The sequence below is a fragment of the Panthera leo genome, chromosome C2, assembly GCF_018350215.1.
Source record: "Panthera leo isolate Ple1 chromosome C2, P.leo_Ple1_pat1.1, whole genome shotgun sequence".
Lineage (NCBI taxonomy): Eukaryota > Metazoa > Chordata > Mammalia > Carnivora > Felidae > Panthera > Panthera leo.
Window position 1 is genome coordinate 128,559,706 of NC_056687.1, and position 27,319 is coordinate 128,587,024.

The window sequence follows — 27,319 nt, forward strand, 5'->3', positions numbered from 1 at the left end:
CTTAAGATTTGTTAGCTGGGACTGAAGTGGTGCTTAGTCTGGTGCTAATTACCACCCACTATGGAGGTGTTCTTTGCATGCCTGGTAATTTTTTTCTTGAATGCTAGATATTGTGAGTTTTGCATGATATGTATTGGATAGTTTTTGTGTTCCTATAAATATCCTTAAGATTTGTTAACTGGGATTGGAGTGGCGCTCACTAGAGTGGGGCTAATTATTGCCCACTACTGAGGCACAGCCCATTTGTCACAAATGATGAGGCTTTCTACTCTGACTGGTAGGAACAGGCACTATCCCCAGGTCTGTGTGGATGCCAAACAGTTTCCTTTAATCCATATGGGTGGCTCTTTCCCTAGTCTTGGTAGTTTCCTTACACACATTTGCTGATGCATCGTCAGGTGAATACTGAGAATGTTCTGGAGTTCCCTCTCTCTCTCCCTCTCTCCCTCTCTCTCTCAGTGTGTGTGTGTGTGTGTGTGTGTGTGTGTGTGTGTGTGTGTATCTGCCTCCTCTCCAGCACTCTGTCCTGTGAACTCTAGCTGCATTGTTTTCTCTGGACTCTAAGCACTGTCTCCTCAACTCAGGGAGTCCACCTGGCTCCACCCTCCATGTGCTATGCCCAGAATATCCTCAGAGCAACAATTTGAGTTGTGGGGTTCACATAATTTGTTTTGTGTCTCTTAGGGTTTGCTGTCCTTCATTGCTTACTATATACAGTGTCTTGAAAATCATTTCATATATTTTGTATGCATTTTAGTTGTTTCAAGTGAGAGTATAAATCTGGTCCCTGTTATTCCATCTTGATCATAAGCTTAAGTCCTGGACCTTGGTTTTTCATTTAATCATTTATTTGTAGGAAACACTGGTCTGGGCCCATGACTATGAATAGTGACTTGGGTAGGGGTGTTATTGGGGCTGGTTAGCATCTTTGATTTTCATCAGTGATGGTCATCCAGTTGATTATATAAGTATGTAAATTTCTGCCTCATGATTTCTGCCCTCCAGACTCTTTTCAAGAACTTTATGCTGCCTAGCTCTTATAAAAAGCTCAGTATTGGGGTGCCTGGGTGGCTCAGTCAGTTAAGCATCAGATTCTTGATTTTGGCTCAGGTCATGATCTCACAGTTCATGGAATCGAGCCTCACATTGGTCTCTGCCAATGTGGAGGAGCATGGAGCCTGCTTGAGATTCTCTCTCTCTGCCCCTCCCTCTGTTGTGTACATGCTTTCTCTCTAAATCAATGAACATTTTTTATTCTTAAAAAAGCTCAGTATTGCAACTAGTTTGGTTTTTCTCATGAGTGCTGTGAATCTTACAGTTGGTCATGATTTTGGTTTTGGTTTTGGGTGTTTTTTGTTTTTTGGTTTGTTGTTGTTGTTGTTGTTGTTGTTGTTTTGTTTGCTTGCTTGTTTTTGCTTTGACTGCCAGGGAGCTCAGATAATTTCTTAGTCTCAGTTCCTGGCTGGGGTAAGATATCATAAGATGTATTTCTGTAAACAAACTCTTTACTCCAGCCTTCTCTTTTTAGCTCACTTATTTTTTGCCTTATATCTCTCTCAGAATTCTTAGTTAGAAACAAGAGACATCTGCTCTCACTATCCAGCTGATTTGAGCAAAGCCAACAGTAACTGTATTAGAGCAATGATTGGGAAGTTCAGCGTCTCTGGGAGGGTCAGAGAGCTAGGCCCAGAGCACCAGCCTGAGTCACACCAGGACTGGTCCAGGGGGAGACACGATTCCTGTGCTGGATACTGGCAAGAGCTCATGCTCAAACCCACATCAGGGCTACCTCTGTATGCAGACCCAGAGGGGGTCCCAGCCCCCTCCCCTAGATTCATGTTGGTCATTTTTGGTGGAGTCTCATGTGAGGGTCCAATGGGAGAGCCTAGGTCATGTGTCTATAACATGGCTGCAAAAGAGGCTCCTATACTGGGGGGGGGGGATGGCTTTGGACCTCCTCAAACATAGGAGGGGTATTCAAAAAGATTGGGAGGCTATTCAGTATTGCTATTGATACATAGCTATGATATCCTAGTATTATTTTAAACAGTTATATTTGCAAAAGTAATCAGTAATCCTTTGGGAGGAAAAAAGGTGGGGGTGGTTAACCCCAGCTGTCATAAATGCAGGCACTCCTTGTATGTAACCAGTCACATGCCAGACAGCACAGCCTCTCCCTCCATGCCAGCGCACCCTCACTGGCTCCAGGGCCCCTTGCCCCTCCTTACAGAGTAGACAGCCGGAGCACAGCCCCATCTTGGGCTCTCAGGTCTCCAGGCCACTTGGGGGTGGTTGTGGGGATGGGATGAAATGTTTGAAGGTTGGCAAAGCCCAAGGGCCAGAGGGACTCTGGCCAAGCAGGAAAGGAGCCCGTGTTAGTGCTTTCATCCAGCTGTATTTCAGGCTTGGTAAGCATTTGTCACCAGCTCCAAAGTAGAAGCAGGCCTTCAAAACCATCTAGCCCGACCTCATTGGAATAGTGACCTCTTAGTCTACTGAGTGGCAGAGCTGAGATGTATGTTGGTAGGGGAGGGAGGCAGTGGATGACACCCTGTGGCCCCTGACTCAGAGCAGACTTCCCTAAGATCACTGGGTTTGCACAGAGGGGATAGGGATGGGTGGAGGACAGTGGGGAAAGTGAGAGGGTCAGGAACAGGTCAGGTTGCCAACTGGAGCATAAGGAAGGGCCTCAGCCAGACCCAACCCCTAGCACTGTCCTGCCGACCCCTCCTCCCAATTCCTCCTCCCTCCTCTGTCTGTCTTCCCTGGGTCCCTCAGTGAGGCCCAGGTGGCTGAGCATCCTTTGTCAGAGGGAATTAACACACTTAATTAAAGTGTCCAATGAAGAGCTTTGCATATTTCTTAATTACTGTCTGAGTCTTTGGGGGGACGGTTTGAAATGGGATTTTTCACGTTTCCTCATTTAGCCTACAGTGAGCCAGCTGGCCCCTCAGGGCTCCAGTAGGAGCTGGCAAAGCCCTGGTCTGGAGCTGCCTTTGTGAACACAGGGTGCAGGATCGGGTGTGGAGTGGGAAGCCTGGTCCCCAGCCCTCCAGGCTTGTCAACCTTGCAGGAAGGATAGACCAGGCTTTTCTGTTGTGTAAAAACAGCACAGAAGGAAACAAGGATCAGACAGATGTAACTGGTGTCTCACCAGTTCCTCTCATCACCATAGGGCCCAGGAGCTGTGCACCCCATGGTCAGGACAAAATGGGGGACCTTATGGGCAGGGGGATTCAAGGGAATAGTGGAGTCCTCTCCCCAGGCCCCTGAAGAGCAGGGACATTGGCCCAGATGGCCTTGCCTCCTTCCTAGCTGCAGGGCAAGGACTGCACCCTTTAGCAGTCAGGCCCTTCCCAGCATTCATACAGCTTTCCCCACTTGTGTTCTGGAAACTCAGCTGACAGAATATCTGAGTCAGCTGGGCCCACCCTAGGAACAGGTTATTATTGGCCTCAGCCTTGGGGATGCAGATTTGCCTTTTCAATCCCGAGGACCACTTCTGACAGACAGCTGCAGACAGTCTCTGACCTGGGACTGGCAGTGAGCCAAGGATGCAGAAGCCCTTTCCCTGGCGTGGGAACTGCTGTCCTAAAAACACAGGTATCAAAGAGATGGGTCTGCCAGGGTGGCCTAGAAATGGCAGGGGCTTCTTCCAGGTCTTTCCTGCCTCCCACTCTGGGCCTAGCTCTGTGAACCCAGGGAAGATCAGGCAGAACCCCACTGTCTGTCCAGCAGTGTCCTGTAGCTGGTGTGGGCGGTAAATGTGAATGTGTGGCCTAGAAAAGATTATGGGCCAAGGTTCTGGCTTAATTCACGAGAAGGCTACTGTGGGGGTGGTTCATGCTCTGCCAGGTCTTTCCAGACTTTCTAAATTCTCCAGCTAATTTCTTTTGCTCTGCCTCATGTTCTGCCCCATTTCTGGCCGTCACGGAATCTCTCCACCACACCCACACCTACCATGGACATGACAGGGAGGAGAGGCGTCCTTCATGGAGGAAGACAGTGTTAGACCAAGAGTCTGGGGGCTTATGGCCCACTCAACTATCATTCAGCCTGGGCACAAGCCAAACCCAGGAGTTCTCATAGGCACTGACCCCAGAGCCCTGGGAGACTTTGGCTTCACGTGGCAGCTCTATGCTCACGTCTCTAGCTCCATCCAGTCCCTCCCCTGGGGACTCTGTTCCCCCTGATGCCTCGTCCCCATCAATCAAGACCCAGCCCAAATGGCCACCTCCTTTAGGAGACCACTGCAATTCTCCAGCAGAGCGGCCTTGCCTTTTCCTCGGCTCTCAGTAGCCCCTCCCATGTTACTTCGTACTTTAGGTATCTGCACCTGAACGGCTCCACCACTGGAGCAAGGCTGCTGGGAAAAGCAGGGGTTCATCTGTTTTCTCACTGTGAATTCTGTGCGCAGCACGGGCCTGGCATAGAGTAAGCCCCCAGTGGGTGTTTGTTGACTGCATAGAGAGGCCTCTGCAGCTATCTAGAAGCCACCCAAATGTACAAAAAGCTATTTATTTGGATCGGCCACTGAGATGGGGACTGCAGCCCATGGGAGGCTGGCTGGTGGAGTGAGGTCCAGGTGGGTGCTGGTAGCTAATTGTGAAGGGCCAGCATCCAGTCTACACTGCACTGGTGGAATTTCCAGGGTGTATGGGACTGAGCTCATTTAGATAGGCTTGCAAAACTCCTGGGCCAGCAATCACACTCAGGTAAGAAAATGACTGTTTAATGATCATGGCAATAATGAAAAATAAGCTTAGATAATCATGGGATTGAAAAATTAGTATTAGTTCTTTTTTAATGGTTTCCTTTCTGAATTTAGTGCTGATATCTGTGCTTTGGCCTGACAGTTTTAAAGACAGCTTTTATGGATGACCTGAATCCAGGTGATTTTACTTATTTGGTATTTGCTCCTCATCCAGTTTGCTTAGGCTTAAGGAATGGCTCCATCATCTGCTGGTCACAAAGCCAGGTGACAAGGAGGTATCCGGGGCTGCCCTCTGCATCTGACCAGTCACTAGGTCCCACCACCCCCAGCTCTGTTTCTCTTCAGTGTCACTGCCTCTGTTTTAACTGAGATCTGCTGTCTGTCACTGGACTGCTGCCCCCGGTCTGGCCCCTGTGAGCCATTCTGCCCAAAGCGGCATAAGTTTTCTTCCTAAAGCACAGATCTCTTGCCTTCAAAGAGGTGGGTAGCCTGCCAAGGTGGCCTACTGCTGTATAACAAACCACCCCAAGACTTAGTGGCATATGAAATGTGAATGTTTACTTTGCTCAGGAATCTATGGTTTGGGCAGATCCTGGCAGGGAAACTGTGTTTCTGTTCACTGGGCATCAGTGGCTGTCTCCAAGGGTGAGGGCTGGAGTCATTGGAAGGCTCACTCACCCACAGGTCTGCTGCTGTCAGGTGGGTGTCTGTGTGGTCCTCCCTCATGTGGGCTGCCGTGGGTTTCCACACAGCATGGTGGCTGGGCCGAAGAGACAGCTTTCAGAGTGTGAGGGAGGGGAAGCACTCCAGACAGAAGCCGTGCCACCTTTCCTAACCTAGCCTTGAGAGTCACAGGGACATTTCTGCCATAGTCACAGGCTCACCCGGCTTCGCCCCTACACAGAGCATTGGTGGTACATGGTAAAAAGAGCATGTGGGATGGGGAATATGTGGTGGGCCATCATGGAAGTTAGGAAGTGCCACACTTGTTCCCCCCACCTGTCTACTTAAGACCCTTCAGGAATGGCCACCACCCTTGGGAGAGAATCCATGCTCCTTGGTGTGTTCCCTGCCCTTCTGGCGTTGCCTGTCTCTGCCTTCCCTTCGCTCCCTCCCTCCGTAGCTGGCCCCAGAGATGGATTTTGGTTTAAATCAACCCACTGGCCACATGGAACTTCCTTGAACAGGCAGTGGGTTCTTGAACTTCCTTGAACACTTACCCCTCTCCTCACACACTATTTGGGCTCCATTTTCTCTGTGGCAAAACTCAGATGTAGAGGCTCTGAATGTATCTACCCCATGGCTCCTGGACACACCTCCACTCCCCCTGGTAATCTGGCTTATTGCCTCCAGCCCCTTGTCATGAGCTTTCTGTCTCTGCCTCTGTGCCTTTGTTCACACTGTTCCCTCCACCTGGAACACCCACTCTCTCTCACCCTCACCCTTCCACAGCTGAATGAATGTCCTGCCTCCTCCTTGTGGTCTCCCCGACTGCCCAGCCACCTGGGCCCCTCCCTGCCTTTTGTGATCTCCTGCAGTGTCTCATGTACAGTGTTGCACATGAGACATGACTGTGGTGTCAGATCTGGGTCTGTATGCCAGCTCTAGTGCTTGCCAGCTCTATGACCTTGGTGACAATAGCTCACTCGTTGGATTGGAATGAGGATAAAATGAGCGAACCCAAGTTAAGCACCCGTTTCTTGTCTGGCACCATGTAGAAGCCCAGTAATAGGGTTTCCTTTCTAAAGCCTCTGGCAAATGCTCAGTAATGAATTTCCTCACCCTCATTTGGTTGAAAGATTGAAAATGCATCTCCCTGCTTAATCACATGGGACTAAACTACCAGAAGATGTTGCTGAGCCCTGAGCAGAGAGAAGAGCTCAGTAACAATACACCTGCTTATTTAATATAATCCTGCCAGTGGAGCTGAATCTTTGTCCTCAGAAAAAGCTCCACTTTGCTGCAGTGGTGTCCAAGAGCTGCAGTCAGAAGGCATATGGGGCAGTGTGACCTTGAGAACAGAGCTGCGAGGCAAGGGCAGTTCCCAGAGGCCGCAGGGGCCGGTGGAGAGCAGGAGCTGGTCGGATGCACAATGCTGCTGCCCCTCTCAGGCCGCCCCCAGCTTTGGCCCAGTGGTAGTACCCTGTCAGGTGATGGCTGCAGCTGTCTTGCCATCCTTCATGGGGAGACTGAGAGAACAGGATGGCCAAGGAGGTGGGTGGTGCAAGCTGTCCATTCGCAGGTTCCCATACCTTCCACCCAGGGCAGTTGTGGAGGATCTGAGCCACATTATCCTGGCACCCGTGGACAGAGTATGGGTGGTCTTGGGGAAGCTCTGAGGCAGGGAAGGGTGGGGGAGCTTCTGCTCTGAGAAATGAGAAAGGCAGACCTAGAGGAATAGTAAGAAATTATTCCCCTTTGCAGCAAATCAGTAATGAACCCCTCATTCAGTCCAGACCTCAGTTGGGGTGCTGGGCCTAGGTGTTCATGCCCGCTCACCCTCACATTCTGATCCCCTCCTTGTCCCCCTTACTTCCCAGTTTCTGACCTTCCAGATTGGGTCAAACACGGCCTCAGTGCAGAAAAGCCCTCCCCCCCCCCCACCTCTGTCTGTTCCCAAGGAAAAGGGCTTGGTGGGGCCATTTCCAGAGTTCCATGACATCCATAGTGGTGGCAGCAATGACCTGGCAAAATCCTGAGACCCATTGTGACCCCAAGATGCTGAGGAGGGTCAGGGATAGGAGCTCATTCCCTGGTCAGACTACTTCAGCCTGGTCCCACTCGGTCTGACCCTGACAGCAAATAGCTGTCAATTCATTTCCCCTTGTATAAAATGAGAATGATGTGAGCACCTGTTTCAGAGTTGAGCGCCCCCCCACCCCCCCAAACCGTGTTAAGGGCTTCGTGCAGGGTTGCCGCAAGCACAGAACTCCTGAAAACTTGAGGTGGGTAGGGGTCTGATCTCTCTTGTTCACTCACTGTTATCAGATAAATCTGCACCTGGCACAGCTCCTGGCATGTGCCTGGAACACACTCAGTAGATACAGGAGGCACGTGCTGTCATGGTTGTTGTGGGAACACTCACACCGGCAGGACCCCACACCTAAACGTTCCTCCTGCACAGCCCCAATAAACAATTTGTTGTCTTGGGGCTTTCCTCCACCTGGAAGTCACCCTGCGAGCCGGTTCTAATCCACTGCCAGTGGCTATTGTTTGGTCTGGGATGGGGTGGCTTGGCATTCGAAGCCCTTGCAGGGATTTCTAAGTTCTCAGCCCCTCCGAGGACCTCCTGCGGCGCTAGTTGCTTTTTGCCATTCCACAGCCTCTTCCCTGTGTGCTCAGCTGCCCCGGGGAAACACCCCTTGCAGGGAGAGAACTGTGTCTTCCTGCCTTCTCTCCACCCTGCTCTCTGATGCTCGCCCCTCCCCCACCCAGGTGTGAGATGGGATGTGTCACTACCTAGGGAAGTCACTAGCGAGTGAGCCCCGGATCCCTGTCTTCCAGAGGAGGCAGTAACTTTCCACCGTCTCTTGGAAAAGGAGGATGCTGCGTTGTCTTCGTTCTCTTTGATTTCATCTGCCTCTTGCTGGCTCAGGGTTTCACTCTGTGGTCCCCTTAGTATTTTGCAGCCAGGCCTTTCCATGGGGGAAGCCTCCACTTCTCGCCTACATGTGAAAGTTAAGGGGAGATTTAATGCAATTGGAAAGCACTTAACAGATTAATACCTAACAGTTGTCAAGTAAGATTAGAAGAGATTGTGGGTGTGTTACTGCTCACCCCAGAGAGGTTCAGAATAGACATGTGGCTATTCTGATGCCAGCTCGTACAGGACCTGGCACTACCAGGCAGAGCTGGCATCAGACCCCTGGTTTAAGGGCGTGCCCCCAACGAGACTGCCCCACACTTGAGATGCCACCATGAGTGGACTCTCCAAGGACACCACACTTCTGATCAACAAGCTGCAAATTTGAGGGGCCCTCATGACCCTCCTCAGGTTCCATAATTTACCACAACAACTCACAGAACTCAGGAGTGTGTTCTACTTATAATTATAATTCTATTACAAAGGATCCAAATCAGAAATGGCCAAATGAAGAGACACGATGGGCAAGGTCAGTCCAGTAGCCGTGGTAGTATTTTTTTAATCTGATATTCTGGAAATCGTCTCAATATCTCAGTTGCCTGCTATCTGCTTCTACTTTTAAGCATTTCCTGTATGCCTGGCTGGCACTTTTATTTAATTCTTACCACTGCCCTTTGAAGTCTTTGAGGTTATTATACCCATTTTAAAATGCAGAACTGAGGTCCAGAGGAATGGTGACCACCTCAAAATGACAGGGCCAAACAGCAGCCCAGCTAGGATTGGAATTCAGCTAATCAGTTCTGAGTCAAAGATGGGGCCATCCCAGTTTGCCCCAAACAGTGTGTCAGATGTCCTTCCTGGCTAGAAGATGGTGGCCTTTCCCTTACAAATATTGGCTGTTTGGAAGGTGGTTGCTCATCTCTTCTGTGGTGTATGGCTAAGGCTTCAAAACCAGAGAAGGACCCTTCTCAGAGGAGCCAAGTAGGGCTGCCTTGCTCCATCTGGGCAGTGACCAGCCACCCCAGCAGGCCCAGCCTTGTGGACATCCCGTCCAAGAGTCAGGGAGAGGCAGGAGGGAGAACCTTCAGGTGCTGGCTCTTTTGCTTTCCCTATCAGGGTTGCCTGTGTCTAGCAGTCCAGAGCAGGAGGGCCTCTGAGCCAAGCTCAGCTGGGCCAGTCCCCCTCGGAGATTCCCAGGCCCATGGCGGAGACTTGATGGGACAGTGTAGACAAGCACTCCATGCTGGGCCTGACCCAACAGTTGTTCCTTTGTCACCCTTCCTCCCCTCCCAGGTAATTAGAAATGCTGCCTGCGATAGGCATTTCTGCCACTGCCAGGCCCCAGGGGACCTGCACAGGGTTAGGTCAGAAGCCAAACCCCACACAGTTTGGGAAATTAGCATTTGTGGAATTCCCAAGAGATGGCCTGGGTTCTCTCAGCCATACTGGTAGGTGGCTCTTGTTTGGGGTTTACTGCCCCTTAGAGGGCATTTGCAAATATGGAAGGCGGTCCCGTCAGCATTTACCTGGTAAGATCCAATGATGCTAAACATTCTGTGAGGAGATAGACTGTCAGGCACACACTACAAAAAAATAGTCCTGCCCTTGAGAGACACTGGGGGATAGCCCATTAACTTCCCCTGCACCCTGGTTCCTTGGAAAGCCACCTCCTTACTAGTTCCAGGCTGAGTGAATAGGGAAAAAAGAGTATGCCTCCCTCCCAGCCTGTGGCCAATGGCAAGGCAGTATTTCCAGGTGACCATGGGCCCATGCAAGAGGAGCATCTTGTCTTATGCACATACTTGCTCTGATTCTTCTATATGCTTCTTGCCTCACTTGTGCTCTTGGGGGTCAGGGAAGACCTGGATGCGGGTGGTGAGAATTCTCCAGACTGGGGAGGCCTCTTGCTTGGTGCTGGCAAGTATTCCCCTATAACCTACCCAGTGTAGACTTGGCCACCTCACCTTAGGGTCCATCTCCGAGGGTCTGGCTCCTGCTTCTGTTTCTGAATTTCATCCTTCCTCTAGGCTTTTTTGTTTCCTTGTTTGTTTTTTTCACATGATATGTGTTTGGAGGATTCTAGTTTGCATGCCACAGCTGAACCCCTTTCTTCTTGTTGTTTTGCAGTCGGGAAGACGTCTCTGATCACACGGTTCATGTACGACAGCTTCGACAACACGTACCAGGTGAGGTCCTGGGTTCCCCTGCCTCCCCCACCATGTTCGCAGCCATGACCGCAACCTAGAGACTATGCTGGCCTCTCTCCAGGGCTTGCTAGTGCTGGCCAAGAGCAGCATGGTCCTGGGTCCCCTGGGCATCCGTTTTGCCTTGGAGGAGCTTCCTACTTGTGCACAAGCCCCAGCCCAGTAAAGACCCTGAGCCCTTCTGAAAATCCAAACTTTGGTAAAGGAAACATTTTCTAAAAACAGAGAGGACACATTTCAGTCTCTGTTCTCTTGCTCCCCGTGGGCAGGTCTAAACCATTATAATGTGTGGTTACTTGGAGGGTCATCATGTAGAGGAGGATGGGTAGGCAAGATGTAAAATGAGGGAGATGAAACTGAAAGCAGTAGGATAACTTGTTTCTCGAGCATGGTTATGTTTGCTGGACACTAATGCACATGCACGTGCACACACATGGTTGCTGAGGCGATTCCTTCTTGGAGAGGCTGGTGTGATGGGCTTGTACTGCTGTATGTGGACAAGAGACAGACAGAGTGATCTCTTGGCTCCTGTCTCTAGAGGGTGGGCTGAAGTCAACTGGTGGCCTAGAGATGGCCACAGGTGGCACAAAGACTGAGCTCCTGGGGGGTAAGTAACATTTCATTGTCCTGGCATTACTGGTGAGTCAGGAGGTTTGTGCAAATGAAATGAATTTCCCTTGCAACTGTAGCTTTTCACAAAAGGCACCAACTTCAATCATTTCAAATATTTTTTAAGGAAAAAAAAAGATACTTTCTTCCTTGACAAAGAGACAAATATTCTTCTAAACCAGTGGGTTCTGTAAGATACTAGTTCCAAGAGATTATTAGCTGGTGTTACTTGAGAAGAAAAGGTAGGGAGGGAAGGTCAGTGCTTGTACAAAGTTAAGGAGCACTGGTAAACAGAATTCAGTCAACTTTTCTACTGCAGGGCTTCTCAGGGCTTTTACTACATCAGTGTATGGTTTTGATTTGCTAACAGGAATATAGTGTACAGGATCTTCCGCACGTATTTGATCACAGAATCCTCTTGTTCCTGAATCCTCAGAGGACAAGCACTTATAGAACAAACTGGGGAGTGCTATGCTAAGAGGCCCCCCTTCCCTGGTTTTACAGAGGATGCAGAGTATAGCTAACTGTGGATTACAGTTCCGTGTCTGCTCTGTAGTCTGTCTTCCTCCCTCAGGACCAATCATTGTCTTTGCCTCAAATACAGCCCCTCTCTCTGCCTCCTCTAATTCCCTGTCTTTTTCTCTCCTGTGTGTGAAATACCAGATAACCAGTGGCCTTGGGAAGAGTTGATTGAAGGGTGAGAAGATGAGGCCCTGGGAGAGGGGCCCTGAGTACTCTGCACAACCCTGGGCACGGGCTATGGAATATCTTGGCTACACTTTGTCTTCGCTGTGTGCTTTCCAGGCCAGGGCTTTGTACTACTGCAGGCTTGCCAGAGACCTCCTCTCCACAAGGGAGTTCTACCACATTAGTCTTTGTTTGAGATTACAGTTCTAACAGACTTTAGTTCTGAAGTCTGACTTGGTATTCGTGTGTGTGTGTGTGTGTGTGTGTGTGTGTGTGTGTGTGTGATATGAATGACCTCACAGATACTATTTTGATTGATTTTTGAAAAATACTGAGTTATTTATAATGCCTCTTATTGGTGTCCCATTGAAAACAATGGGACTTTGGTTGGCTACTGTTCTTGGCAGTAGGTGGCAGCAGATACGGCCCCAGGGCCTGTGCAGTGAAGAGTGATTCTCATGGGCATGGATCAAAGTCTCCTGTCCTTTGAGTTTCTTGGAATCTCCTCCTTCGTCTCCAGGGTCCTCTTGTATTGCTTATTGCTAGCCCTGCATCCTGTGGTCCAGCAGGCCTCTCTGCTAGCTGCTCCCCACCTAGGCGACAGTCATGCCTCCACACTTGGGCTAATGGTGTCACCTCTGCTGGAATGACCTTCCCTCTCCTCTTCTCTGCTCTGAAAAATTGTTCTGACTCATTGAGACTCAGAGCACATGTTTGCTCTGCAGGTGGGGCCTTCCCTGTGTTCTGTACCACGGCCCCCTCCACCCTAGCACGTTGTCCTCAGGTCTCCTTTAGCTCACCGCCTATGTGCTCTGGCTCCTTGGACGGGCTCTGAGTCTGAGGAGCCAGGATCCCTCAGATCCGCCGCTGCATTTGTAGGCCCGCACAAGGCCTGGCCACAGCTGGTGTCAAGTACCTACTGGTACCAAATTGGCTTGGAAAGGGCTTGGTTTTCGGACCCCATCGGGCCGAGAGGCCACAGAGGCCAGATGTCTTGGTGAGCAGGGGAGAAAGCCCAAAGGGAAGCAAGACCTTCCGGATGGTGAGCCTTTTTGACTTTGTTATTGCAGGAGATAAAATGTCTTTCCCAGTGCTCTTTAAAATGGTAATTAGGCCAGGAGGCCAGGGATCCAATTCTGTGCATACACAGGCCATTTTAATGAACTCTCTGGAGAAAGAGAGGGGGAAATGGTACTGTTTATTTTGTTTTTCTTTTTTTTTTTTTTTTTTTTTAATTTTTTTAACGTTTTATTTTTGAGACAGTGAGAGACAGAGCATGAACAGGGGAGGGTCAGAGAGAGGGAGACACAGAATCTGAAACAGGCTCCAGGCTCTGAGCTGTCAGCACAGAGCCCGACACGGGGCTCGAACCCACGGACTGCGAGATCATGACCTGAGCCGAAGTCGGCTGCCCAACCAACTGAGCCACCCAGGCGCCCCTATTTTGTTTTTCTTAACATGGTGGCAGAGACATTTGGGAAGTAGACAAGATCCTCAAGGGCTCTGGGGAATGTTGGTTGCCCCTGACCACTCCCTGCCAACCCCCCCAAACATCCTCTCCATCCGCCCCCACCATTAGCTGAGACACTCAGTTCCCAGGACAGAATCGTCCCTCCCTCCCATCCTTTTGCCTGCCTCTGGCTCTGTGTCTCATCCCTTCCCTTCCCCCATTCATTCATTCTGACAACAGATGTTTGTCAAGTACCTCATCTGTGTTGGAGAGACAATAGGAGAAAACAGTCTGGCTGCAGAATCTGGCCCTGCCCTCAGCTGGGGCATGGAAGGCAGAGGGGTTCAATCTCATCCTGGGTGGCAGTGAGCCCTCCCTTGGTCTGGGGCTGAACAAGCCTGAGGCCCTGAGGGGCTGGCGTGAGGTCCCTTGAGGACCCTGATGGGCCCCCTGTCTTGGCCGTACATTAGCATCACCTACTGGGGAGATGGCCTGGAGTTTCACAAGCTGGCTCAGGCAGTAGCATTCTTTTAAATCTCTGAGGTGATTGAGATGAACGTCTAGCCGAGGCCGGAGCCAGTGGCCCGTCCCTAGATCTCCCACCACAGCACAAGTTAGGAGACCGCCGACCTACTGGGCTGCTCCCGGGAGAGGACCCCGACCTGCTGGAGCTTACTCAGCTGCTTCGGGAGTGGAGGGCCATTTCTGAAATATTGGGCAGTTTGCCTGTCCTGGGTCACTCCTGGGATCCCATGGAGCCCCTGGGGGAAGGAACAGAACAGCTGTGTCCACTGTGCCAGCACAGGCCAAGGGGTTGCCCCGAGGAACCCTTACCCCCTCAGTGACCAGACCAGACGGCATTGTCATTCCTGGCTGCTCTGCTCTGAGGCTTTCGTCTCCCCTCTGGGCTCTGAATTCATTTCCTGGGGCTGCCATAGCAAATTATCCCAAACGAGCAGTTTTAAACAACAGAATTTATTCTCTCACAATTCTGAAGGCCAGAAGTCTAGGATCCAGATGTGGCAGAGCTATGCTCCCTCTAAGGGCTCTGGGAGAAAATCCTTCCTTACATCCCCTGGCTCCTGGTGGTGGCCGGGCTCCTTGCCTTCTCGTCCCTTCACCTCCTCACCCTGGGGCTGCACCTCCTCACCCTGGGGCTGCACCTCCTCGTCCTCTCACCTCCTCACCGTGGGGCTGCATAGCCCCAGTCTCTGCCTTCATCTTCAGGTGGCCTTCTCCTCTTGGGGTCTCTGTGTGTCCTCTCCTCTTCTTGTAGGGACCCCAGTCATTAGATTTAGGGACCTACCCTAAATGCAGGATGAGTTTTCATCTTGCAAAGACCCTATTTCCAAATAAGGTCACATTCTGAAGTTCCAGGTGGATATGAATTTGGTCGGGGGCGGGGGCATTCTTCAACCCACTACGGCACCTCCCACTCTGATCCCACTGGGGACCAGTCCTTCTGGCCTTGGGCCTCAGAACCATCAGACGAGGTAGTGATCAGTGGGCACCAAAGGCTTCCTGGAGGAGAGGGCGGGAGGATTTAACTGTAGCTGCACTGGAGGGAGGGATGGTGACATAGAGAAAGGATGACATCTGTGGAAGTCCAGAGTGTAACATCCAGCACTGCATGTGTGTGGTGGGGGGGGATCTGCCTGTTGCAGTGGAGGGTAAGCGTGGGGCCTTTGGATGGATTATTGGCAGGCTGCATTTTGATGTTCATGGGTCTTTCCCCTTTTGCCTTCCTGGGTACTCTGCTCCTTCCTTCATTATATATATATGTATGTGTGTGTGTATGTATGTAATGTATATATATATGAAATTATATTTTGCAACTGTTGTACATAATCCAGACTAGATTCATTATTATATATTTATTATTATTATGTTTGTTTTTCTCTTGATTTTAAAAGACATTAAAATTTAAAAGTTAGAAAATATTTTCATGGCCCCCTGAAAGTACCACAGGCTCCAGGCTCTGAGCCTGCCATACCTTGTGGATAAGTGGGCCCAGAGGGTTGGTACTGGAAGGCCCTGGATGCTCAGAGGGGCTTGGTCTCGTGGGGCAGGAAACACAGGGCTGTTGAGGGTTCCTTCTGTGGGTACTGATGGGATCAAAGGCATCCGTTTGTAGGAGACACAGGTAGAGCACTGCGTTGGGGCAGGGGTGACAGCTGTAGGCGGGGCGCACACAGACCTGGATGCAGCTGTGTGTGGAAGGGCAGGGCAGGGGAGGGAGGAGTGTCACTAAGCATTTATGCAGGGCTGTGTGGGAGGTGAGTGAGGGGCCTGGGCCTAGGACAGAGACATCATAGGGCAGTGGAAAGGATGAGTGAACAGAGTGGATCTGTGGGGTACAGAGGAGGGAGAGGCCTGAGTGGGCCCTGGGTTTCTGTCCAGACACCCTGGAAGACTATCAGTGTCATCAACACACACACAAAATGAAGAGTCAAGTGGGAAGTAATGATGGAACAGCCAAGTGAAGGTGTTTGAAACTGTTACATGGGGTAGACCCTCGACTGGTTGCACAAAATCTGGATTCCTGAAGCTCTAAGAACTAATGAGTCTTCTGGGTTGGAGTGTGGGAAGGAGGTGGAGGACCAGAAGGAGGGGCCCTTTTCCATAGAATCTAAGATGCCACATGTCTCCGTGTGGCAGCCGGGGGAGACAGGGATAGGCTCTTCTGCCCCTGGTAGAGGGGGTCAGAGGGAGGTCACACACCAAGGAGAAGGATACAGCATGTTCCCTTCTATCTCAGCTCTCTTTCTCTTTCAAAATGATGCTACGTGCAGAGGAGGCCTGGGTTCAAATCCCAGGCCTGTCACTTAGATTACAGACCCTGGACCAGCATCCCAGTTGCATTTTCTTTTAACCTGGAAATTATTTGGGTAGGACTTAACCCCTATATCACCTAGACCAGTTGCCTCAAATTTTAGCAGTAAGAATGAGGTTAATTTGTATTTAGACCATAGCTCACCTCGGTCTTAAAGTCTAGATGATGGAAAATCATTGGCCAAAAATACTGTTGACATAGATGTGCATTACGATATACTATAGAGAGAAGCAGAACAGGATAAAACCTGGAAGACAACAACCTGCCACTAGCTCTGTCGATAGTGATGGAATGGAGCTAACAAGAGTCCGGCTGGAACTGGTAGCTTTGCTACCAAAGCGTCCGGCTGGAAACTGTGGGCCTCCCAACCACCCCTGCGTTTGCACCTGGGCAGTGCTAGCCAGCTCCGCCAGATGACGCTGTGCTTCTAGCAGAAGACTGAACTTTAGTCCTCATGTAACTCTAGCAACATGATGATTTTATTACATTAATAGAGTGGAGTTCAATCTTTGCAGACATCAAGCTCTGTGGCCAACCTGTGAGGTGACGGTCTTCCGTAGTAAAATCCCCCTGAATGCCTGGTAGCTTGGAAAGACTCCCCTGCCCTCAGAGACCCACTGGGGCACCAGCCTTAATCCAGGTGCTTCCTCTGGAAATTATCTGGTTCTGGACTGAGGGCAGACTTGCCCTTGTGCTAACATCTTTTCGTTCCCTCCCTCCTCTCCTCTGCCCTCTTCTCCCTCTCCTTTGTGAAGCATGTATGAATTAGCAGTGTGGTCACCTTCTGGTACAGAAGGCTGACAAGTGGTGGCTTCAGAAGAAGGGTTGAGGTTTTCCAGGTGCAAGCAGTCACGGTGGGACTTCAGGTGGCACAGCTGCACAGTGATGCTGCCGGCTCCCGGGCTCTTGCTCTCGCTCTGTTCCTCCTTCTGGTGTGTGGGTTCTCATCTGCGTGCAGGCTGGCTGTTGCTGCTCCAGACATCACTTCTGCATTCAAGGCAGAAAAAGAAAGCAAGAGCTTCCCTAGAATCCCCTCCCCTCCCCTCCCCTCCAGCAGACTGTGGCTAGAATTGGGTCACCCGATGATCACCCTTACCCTCTGGAGAGGCTGGGAAAGCAGAATTTCACTTTTACAGTTTTCAGGCAAACAAGGGAGTAAGAGGTGGTCAATAGGTAGTGGGTGAGTCCATCAGCAGCATCTGCTATGTTTCATAAGTTTAAAGGGACTCATGATGTGGTTCTCTGTCCCCAGATGTCCGTAGTCTGTCCTGTTCACTTTGTAGGATACCCCTCAATGGCTCTTAGACACCCTCAAAAGTCCACCACTTGGGGCATCTTTCACCCTGTTAAGAAGAGGCCTTTCGTACTTGGATCCTTTCAAGGCCCTTCAGGAAGCCTCCCAGGGAGCATCAGGCCACATATCTATGGGCCTCTGTATGGCTTTTGAAGGGATCGACTGATTTTGATGAAATTTAACCCCTTATTTAAAGTTGCAAGGTACATACTGTTTGCTTGATGTCCCAGACCACAGGAGATAAAAAAGCAATGGATAGATATTTAAACTGGGTGGTGGCAAGCCCAAGCCACTCTCCACTGGGAGGGAAGTGGCCACCAGGACTGTGTAGACTTTGAGGCTGAAGTACTGAAAGCACCCAGGTACCTGCACTGTGGCCTCCGGAGTCAGCATCCCCTCCCCCAGAGCTCATTGCCAAGCTGCTGGCAGGAACAGACCCTGCCCAGCATGTTTTCCAGAGGCTACCGCCTCCTTCCCCCACAGCGCCCACTTGCCAGCCTGAATCCTTAAGTTTTGCCAACCTCATTTGCATGCTAATTTGCATGAGTCTACCCTCTACTCTCATCTGATGGTTGGTGCAGAACACCACAAACAGCAGCTTCATTGTCAAGGGCTTGTCATGCCCAGCTGCTTTCTGCCACTTATGGATGCTTCCCCAGCCATGGGCCGAGGCCTGGCCAAGGCTAGTAAAAGGCACACATACACTCCTTTTCGTGATTTCTCTTCCTGAGAAGAGTCTTGAGTCAATTTATGCAAATCACCATGCAAATTTCCACTGCAGACTTTATTACTGTGTCTTGTCAGAATGTGGATGGATGCAAAATTATATTTCATAATAAATGCACATAGCAAAAAAAAATTCAACAAGTGCCTCAGGAAACATCTTCTTTGGGGATCCAATGGGCCAATGGCTCTTTTGTGCAGAGGGAGGTGTGTAATGTACTGTCAGTCTGTGCTTTGTGTCTGAGCCCCTGTTGACACTGTGTAATACCACCTTTAGAAGAAGATGAATGTGGATGTGGCTGGGAAGTCTGTGTTTGTTAAGATTCCTCAGAGTTTGCATAAAATGAAATGCCTGCCATTTTTCATAAGCAGTGCTGTTTGTAAGCACATTATTAAAGGAATAAATAGCAGAGTGTAGAGTGCAGCCTGGCCTCCTGGGAGGGGCATCAGGCAGTACAGGAGGCTTGTGCAGCACAACTTAGGAGCAGGGCAGGTATCATGGGGATCAAAGTCCCCCAAAGTCAAGTCTGCTGCTCGTGTGTCTTGATATCCTCTTTACATTCCTATGATGTAGTTACAGGCAAGAATAAATTTACTTGTAAAAGGAAATGAAGTACAGAGAATGAGTACTTTGACTCAGACTTCATGACAAGCTAGAAGAGGGATGTGGTCTCCTTTAGAACCCAGTTAACCTTTCCTGAAGCCCTGGGAACACTAGTTTATTAATAAGGGATGTTAACAGGGATTATAAACACAAAGTTTCCTAGAGCAAGGAAGCTTGGGAACATTGGGTTCCATGAAATTATTCATGTTTCTTTAGTGCAGGACTTCTCAGAGCCTTTACTGTGCCAGTATGTTTTCTGGCTCTCCACTAGGAGCTAGAACATGCAGCCTTTCTCAGAAACACTTGATTACAGTTTACCTTTATCCTGTAGATTGCTTCATGGGGATGTATTTCACATAAACAGTCTGAGAAACATGTTGGACGGTCTTCTATGGGGTGGGTTTCTACAGTTTCTCTTGAAGATCCCCCAGTCAGTTGGTCAGTCCTCATTTTTGTTTATACAGGGTACCTTCATGTGGTCTAACTCCTGTGATCTGAAGTCTTTGAAGGAAGCTATGATTATCCCCATTTCAGAGAGGAGAAGCTCCCTATCCATTGTTCTTTGGAACCCATCAGAGTACTCAGCCCTTGCCAAAGCACTGGCAGAGGTCGCTGAAAACATCACGTGACCATCCACGTCCATTTGATGATGGTAGGGCACTCTGCTAGTGGCATGCCAAATCTTCTGGGACTGACCATGGTCAGCATCGGGAGACATTGAAGGAAGCCTACGTTTGCTGGCAGAAACCTGCCCTTCCCTCCTGGTCACCTCAGCCTCTTAGCCTTCTGGCATGACCAGAGCTATGTGCATATCGTGGATCTGTGCTATCTCCCTACCCCACACTCACCCACACAAGCATAGTACACCCACTCCTACCCACATACACATACTTGTACATGCAAATGAATACGTAGCTGCATCACATGTGTATGTCTTCACTTGTCCATGGGTCCACCCCACACAGTCATACACATGTTCCCATCAACACACACACACACACACACACACACACACACACACACACTCACACTCACACACACACACTCACACTCACACACACACACTGGCCTTCAAGAGGGAGAGTGGGTTGTGGCAGGTACCAGGGAGTCCCTGAGGTTTCTGGGGCCTTTTGTGGGAGGGGGTGTCCTGCCTGGGTGGCTAGTTGTTCTTTTTGCTTGGTGTCCCCATATTATCCTGTCAGATAATTTCTGTTGATGTGTTTTCAGATTTGCTGTTTCATCTTTTGTTAAGCCCGTCAGTGATTTAAAAATTTCCGTTCTAAGTTTGGTTCTTCTTTCTAGTTTCTCTTTCTCTGCTGAGATTTTTTAAATCTGTGCCTTCATTATGAGCATATTTTTCTGTATATATCTGAGCATTGTTATGCTATATTGTATTATATTATATTATATTATATTATATTATATTATATTATATCATATCATATCATATATTATATTAAACTACTTGCTACTTTCAGTGTCTGGGTCACCTCAAGGTTGGTCTCCCTTTCTTTTTTTCTTGAGTATAGCTTTTACTTCATATGCTGAGTGATTTAAGGTTTATCCCACACGTTGTGATTAAGACTGTGAATTCTCTTCGTTCCTTTGGAAGAGTATTGGTTGGATCCAGATTCTCTGTTCTGTTCCCTGTGGTCAGCAGCAAATTAAAGTTCTTTTGAGGTTCGTTGGTTTGGTTTGATTTGGTTTTCAGTTTTAGGTAGACTGCTTGGCAGAAACCTGCCCTTCCCTCCTGGTCACCTGCTTGGGTCGGTCAGAGATTTGGGAAGGTTTTATTTGTAGAATTTGGGGTGCCCTTCCCTGTAGCTATCTCATGTTTAGGATTTTTCACACTTTCTGGCTATTGGGGTAGCTTTGGGATCTGACTTATTTCTCAGACAGGAAGACTGTGGGTTTCTTGCCAAATTTTAGCCACCCCTGATCTCCAGCCAGGGCTGCCCTCAGTCATAAAAACGGGAACCTCACTCAGGGCTGTTCCATATTTTAAAAGTTGACACCCCTCCAGTTTCTGCCTGCTTTTGGTCACTTTCCAGTGTTTTCAGATAGTTGTTTTATTTTGTTAAGAGTTCATAATAGTCATCAGCAAGAGGTTGGTCTGATAGGGACTCTGCTGTTAAGGAAATCAGAACTGGGGCACCTCGGTGACTCAGTTGAGCATCCAACAGTTTATTTCAGCTCAGGTCATGATTCCAGGGTCATGGGATCGAGCCCCGTGTGGAGCTCTGTGCTGAGTGTGGAACCTGCTTAAGATTCTTTCTCTCTCTCTTCCTCTGTCCCTTTCCCACACAAGCATTCTCCCTTTTTCTCTCTCTAAAATAAAAAAAAAAAAAAAAAAAAAAAAGAGGAAATCCAAACTCTCCCATTCCCTCCATCTGGGCTTTTTTCCTCACACTTCCCATCCTCCACTACACCCCCATTTCCACCTGCTGGGAAGTTAGTATTCACTGGAGGGCTTGCAAGAAATCAATTAGAAACAGGGTTCCCCTCCTCTTAGAGTCCTTCTCACTATTCTTGTCTTTTCCATCCATCAAAAACCATACTTCTGTATGATAATCTTAGCTCCTCTACAAGGTTGGAAGTTCAGGGCTGAATCTGAAACTCTGACTAGGCATTAACCATGTGGAAGAGCATTCCAGGGGAGGGACCAGCTCCTCATGGGCAGGGACAAGGGCTTGTTCTGCTCAGTGACTAACACATAGTAGGCATTTGAGGATGTGGAAGTGAATGAGTATTAATTACTTACGGCATTTTCCAGAAAGGGACTGCCCAGGGAAGACCATATCTAACTTCTCCTTGCAGATCTGGCCTGAGAGAGATGGGCTCCAGCTGGCAGTGCTGTGGGGCCAACTGCTTGTGCCTCATGTCTGGGAAAATAGATGATGCCAAGGAGCTAGAAATTTCCTGGTAACCAAGGCCCAGCCAAAGCCATCTGAAAAGTTCTTGTTTTTGCTCCATCCTTAGAGAGCTGACTTTTGTTGTCCTTGTTAAAATGCAAATGAAGTTCCTCTTAAGTGGGCTCTGCTGAGCTATTATGGCTAATGACCGTAAGAGTCTGACAATAGGAAGCCAGACAGGATCTGACCCCCACGCAAACCCAGTGACAGCTTCAGGGCACAGTGACAGCTTGAGAAATGAAGGGATTTCAGGAAGCAGAGGGAGCACAGCTGAGTAGTCCAAGTAGAGGCTTTGTAGTAAGGGAGACTTCAGTTCGAATCCCGCTTCTGCCACACAGGTCATGTGTGTGGCCTTGGTTTCCAAGTGACCCTTAGTTTTCTCATGAATAGCACCTTCTGTATACATGGGCATCTCCCTCTGTCTGTCACCCCAGGTAGGGAATTTGCCTCTCCTTCTGGATGCCACAGCCTCCTCAGACTGATTACAAAACAAGCTCAGAGTCTAGGAGGTTGTTTGCAAACTTCACTGCACAAATGAGTTATCTGTAGGCTTGTCTGGAATTCTGATTCCCTGAGTGACACGCCAGAGATTGTGATTCTGTGTGTCTGAGTGGGGGCTCAGGAATCTGTATGTTTAACAAGCTCCTGATGTGGCTGTAAAGCAAGTCGTCTGTGCACTGCATGTTGAAAAATCACTGAATCACTGGCCAGTTGGAGAGACTGACGGGTATGAGATCTTTCCAGTTCCATACAGAAATTGTTAAATGAGGGGCCCTTGAGGCCAACCTGAGGGCTCAGAAGATGACTTGCAGAATATGACTTACAGGGGAGCTGAATCTGAATAGGTTTGAACCACATGGAAGAACATTCCAAAAGAAGGAACAACATTAGATAAGGCACAGATACACAGAGTAACTTTGTGTGTGTGGTGTCTTGACCAGAGGATTACTACTAAAGGATTAAGTAAAAGCTGGATATAAGGGAAATGAGACCAGAGAAAGTGAGGGGCAGGCCCTGAACAGTTTGTAAGCCAAGCTGAAGTGATTGGACTATCTCCTAGGGACAGTGGGGGAGTGAAGTGGTCAGATGTATGTTTTAGAAAGAGCCTGGTGCTGGATGAAAGACTAGTTATAAGGGGAGAGCCTGAAAGGCAGAGAGATCAGTCAGGAAACAGTTGAGGTTATTCAGATAAAAGAAGTTGGAGGTCTGTACTGGGGCAGTGCTGGTGGGGGTGGTAAGAATGGAGAGGCTAAATGCTCAGGGGGCAAAGTCATCAGCTTGAGGATTCTTCTGATGTGAGGAGGTGGACGAGAGAGCAGGTGAAGAGCAGGGAATCGGGAGGGCTTCCAGAGGCTTCGGCACTGGAGTGGTGGAGTTGCCATTCGTGGAGGGAGGAAAATAGAAGCTGGTTTGGAGGGATATGATGGGCTCCGTGTGGGACACACCGTGTCTAGTGAGATGTCTAGTAAACAGTAAACAGTAAACTGGATACCTGGATCTGGGGCTCAGGACAAAAGTAAGGCCTGGGATGTACATTGGAAAGCTGTCGGCACATCCTATTTGAAGCTGTGAGAATAACGAGGTGCCCTGACACAAGCAGGGAACACCAGCATTTTAGGAACAGGGAAAGGAAGAAGTTCCTGCAAGAGTTCAGTAAGGAACAGCAGTTAGAGAGGCAGGGAAGCCAGAAACAAGTCGTGTCATGAAAAGCAAAGGAAGAAAGGGTGTCCAGGAAGAAGATTGGTCATCAGGGTCAAGTGCATCAATTGGGGATTGGCTCAACAGTGTCCTTATACTTTAGAGGGGCATCTGGGTGGCTCAGTTGGTTGAGTGTCTGACTCTTGATTTTGGCTCAGGTCATGATCTCATAGTTGGTCAGTTTGAGCATGGAGCCTGCTTGGGATATTCTCTCTCTCTCTCTCTCTCTCTCTCTCTCTGTTTCTTTCCTGTTCATGCTTGCTTACTCTCTCTGAATGAATAAACAAACAAACACACAAACTTAAAAAAAAAAAAGAGCGTCCTTACAATTTGGAGATGAAATGGCACCTGGCAATGGTAGCAAGTGTACTTTCAGTGGGCGGAGGGCAGAAAGCAGACCACCCTAGTCAAGTAGGAGGTGGGAGGAGAGAAAGTGGAGACTGGGTTTGGGGTCCTTTTCCAGTAAGCCTACCATTTGAAGAGAGCTGAGAGAATGCCAGATGGCTAGGGAGCCACTTAGCAACAGGGACATGAGAATTTTGAGAATGCTTCTTGGACAAAAGGAAGGAGCAGAGCATGGAAGGTTGAAAATACGGAAAGGAGATGGCTGAGAGAGCATCATCTGGGAGGAGGGGGCCAGGAACCAGGGATCTGCAGAAGCTTGCTTTGAACAGGAAGAGCAAACATGCAGAGCCCAGAGGGATGTGGGATAAAGCTGGACACTTGTAGACAACTTTGCAAATAACCTTTTCAATCCTGGCTCTGCTTCTTCCAGCTGTTGACACTGGGCAAGTAACTTAACATCTCTTCTACTCAGTTTTCTTATTAAAAAAATTTTTTTTAATGTTTATTTATTTTTTTGAGAGAGAGACAGAGCACAAGTCAGGGAGGGGAAGAAAGAGAGGGAGATACAGAATCTGAAGCAAGCTCCAGGCTCCTAGCTGTGAGCACGATATGGGGCTTGAACTCACGAACTGTGAGATTATAACCTGATCCAAAGTCGGATGCTTAACCGACTGAGCCACCCAGGCGCCCCTTTTACTCAGTTTTCTTAGCAGTGACATACAAATACTAAAGAACATAACTCATAACATAGATATCAGGATTAAATTAAGTAAGGCATGTAAAGCACTCTGTACAATAGCTGGCACATGATAAGTAGTCATGTTTAGTCATTGTTACAGTGCTTACCAGTGTTGTTGTATTAAGGGTTAAATGCAAGGAATTGAAGTAGTTTATACCTAATGTTGTAAAGTAAGATTTGAGACCATTTTCTGAGAGGGAGCCACGCTGAGGATGGAAAAACAGGGGAGAATGTTATGAACTGTTGCTGATATGGATGCAAATAGGAGGCAAAAGCAAGTCACATGTTTTTATATTTACCCATAGATTTACCATTTTTGGTGCTCTTATATTCTTTAAAGATTCAAATTTCTTTCTGTAAAAGTTCCCTTTAGCCTTAAGCATTTCTTATAATTAGGGCCCAATGGTGACAAATTATCACAGCTTCCCTTTATTTGAAAATGATTTGCCTTCATTTTTGAACAAAAGTTTCACTGGCTATTGAATTTTAGGCCAACATGATGGTGGTGGTGATGCTGTTTCCTTGAAAGATGCTTTTCCATTGTCTTCTGTCCTCCATTGTTTCTGAGGAGAAATCGGCCATCGTTTTTGCCATTATTCCCTTGTGTTCAACGTGTCTTTCCATTCTCTGACTACTATCAAAGTTTTCTGTGTATCTTTGGTTCTGGCAGTTTGACTATGACATGCTTACGTGTGGTTTTCTTTGTATTTTTGATGTTTTAGGTTTACTGAGCTTCTTGGTATCATAGGTTGATGTTTCTAATCAAGTTGCAGAAAAGTCTGGCTATTAATTTTTCAAAAATTTCTTTGCTGATTCTGTCTACTCTCTTTTTGAGACACCGATTGCATGTTAACAGATCACTTGATATTGTTCTAGAAGTTCTGGAGACTGTATTCATTTTTATTGTATGTTTTTTCTCTGTGCTCCAATTTGAACAGTTTATTTTGTCCTCTCAAGTTCACTGACCTTTCTTTTGCAGTGTTCTAGCTGCTGTTGTACAAATCCAGTGCATTTTTATTTCAGGTATTGTATTTTGTAGAGTTAAGATTTTTGGTTTTTGTTTTTAGAATTTCCATATATCTCTCTTCAAATTCATCATTCGTCTTTCCCTTTATATGTTTAACATATTTATAACAATGATTTTGAAGTTATTCTCTGCTGTTCCAACATCTGGCTCATTTAGGGGTCTGTTTTCTTGATTATGGCTTGAATTTCCTGCTTCTTCACATGTCTAAACCTTTTTATTGTATAGTGGACATTGTGAATACAGGCATACCTTAGAGTCCCTGCAGGTTTGGTTCCAGGCCACTGAAATAGAGTGAATATTGTAATAAATGAATCAAATTTGGGGCACCTGGGGGCTCAGTTGGTTGAGCATCTGACCTTGGCTTAGGTCATGATCTTGCAGTTCATGAGTTAGAGCCCCATGTTGGGTTCTGTGCTGACAGCTCAGAGCCTGGAGCCTGCTTCGGATTCTGTGTCTTCCTCCCTCTCCCTCTCCCCCCCCCCCCCCCCCCCCCTCTCTCTCTCAAAAATAAACATTAAAAAAAAATTATTTTTTTTGCTTTCCCAGTTCACATAAAAGTTATATTTATATTATACTGTAGTCTATTAGTGTATAATAACATTATTTCTAAAAAAATAATGTAGATATCTTAGTTTAAAAACCTTTGTTGCTATAAAATGCTAACCATCATCTGAGCTTTCAGCAAGTTGTAATCTTGCTGATGGAGGGTCTTGCCTCAACGTTGGTGGCTGCTGACTAATCATAGTGGTGGTTGCTGAAGCTGGGGGTGACTGTGGCAATTTGTTAAAATAAGACAACAATGAAGTCTGTCACGTTGGTTGACTCTTCCTTTCGCAAATGATTTCTCTGTAGCATGTGATGCTGTTTGATAGTATTTTACCCACAGTAGAGCTTCTTTCAAAAGTGGAGTCAATCCCCTCGAACTCGGCCTCTGCTTCATCAACTAAGTATATGTGGTTTTCCAAATCTTTTGTTGTCATTTCAGCAGTCTTCCTGGCATCACCAGGAATAGATTCCGTCTCAAGAAAACACTTTCTTTGCTCATCCATAAGAAGCAAGTCCTCATCCGTTCAAGTTTTATCCTGAGTGCAGCAAGTCAGTCCCATCTTCAGGCTCCACTTCCAGTTCTCTCGCTGTTTGTACCACATCAGCAGTTCCCTCCTCCACTGAAGTCTTGAACCCCTCAACGTCATCCATGAGTGCTGGAACCAACCTCCAAACTCCTCGTTAATATTTACATTTTGACCTCTTCTGAATGACAAGTGTCATTAATTGCATCTAGAATAGTGAATACTTTCCAGAAGGTTTCGATTTACTTTGCCCAGATCCATCAGAAGAATCACTGTGTATGGTGGCTATACCCTTACAAAATGTATTTCTTAAATAAGATAATAAGACTTTACAAGTCAGAATTACAACTTGATCCTTGGGCTGCAGGGTGGATGTTGTGTTAGCAGGCACAAAAACGGCATTAATTTCCTTGTACATCTCTATGAGAACTCTTGGATAACCAGATGCATTGTCAATGAGTAGTGGTAATATTTTGAAAGGATCCTTTTTTCTGAGCAGTAGGTGTCAACAGTGGACTTAAAATATTCAGTAAACCGTGTTGTGAACAGATGTGCTGTCATCCAGGCTTTGTTGTTCCATTTACAGAGCACAGGCAGAGTAGATTTAGCAAAATTCTTCAGGATCCTAGGATTTTTGGAATGGTAAATGAGCGCTGGCTTCAACTTAAAGTCACTAGTTGCACTGGTCCCTAACCGAGTCAGCATGTCTTTTGGAGCTTTGAAGCCGGGCATTGACTTCTCCTCCCTAGCTATGGAAGTCCTAGATGCCATCTTCTTCCAACATACAGCTGTTTTGTCTACATTGAAAATGTGTTGTTTATTGCATC

The 27,319-nt window shown here is 48.0% G+C and overlaps 1 protein-coding gene across 1 annotated transcript in view; it reads left to right on the forward strand.

Moving 5' to 3' along the window:
- RAB6B (RAB6B, member RAS oncogene family) overlaps window positions 1-27,319 on the forward strand; it is a 61,771-nt gene that overhangs the window by 17,376 nt on the left and 17,076 nt on the right. Inside the window, exon 2 of the mRNA XM_042956048.1 lies at window positions 10,425-10,483. Coding sequence (XP_042811982.1) covers window positions 10,425-10,483 — 59 coding nt within the window. The remainder of the gene's footprint in view (window positions 1-10,424; window positions 10,484-27,319) is intronic.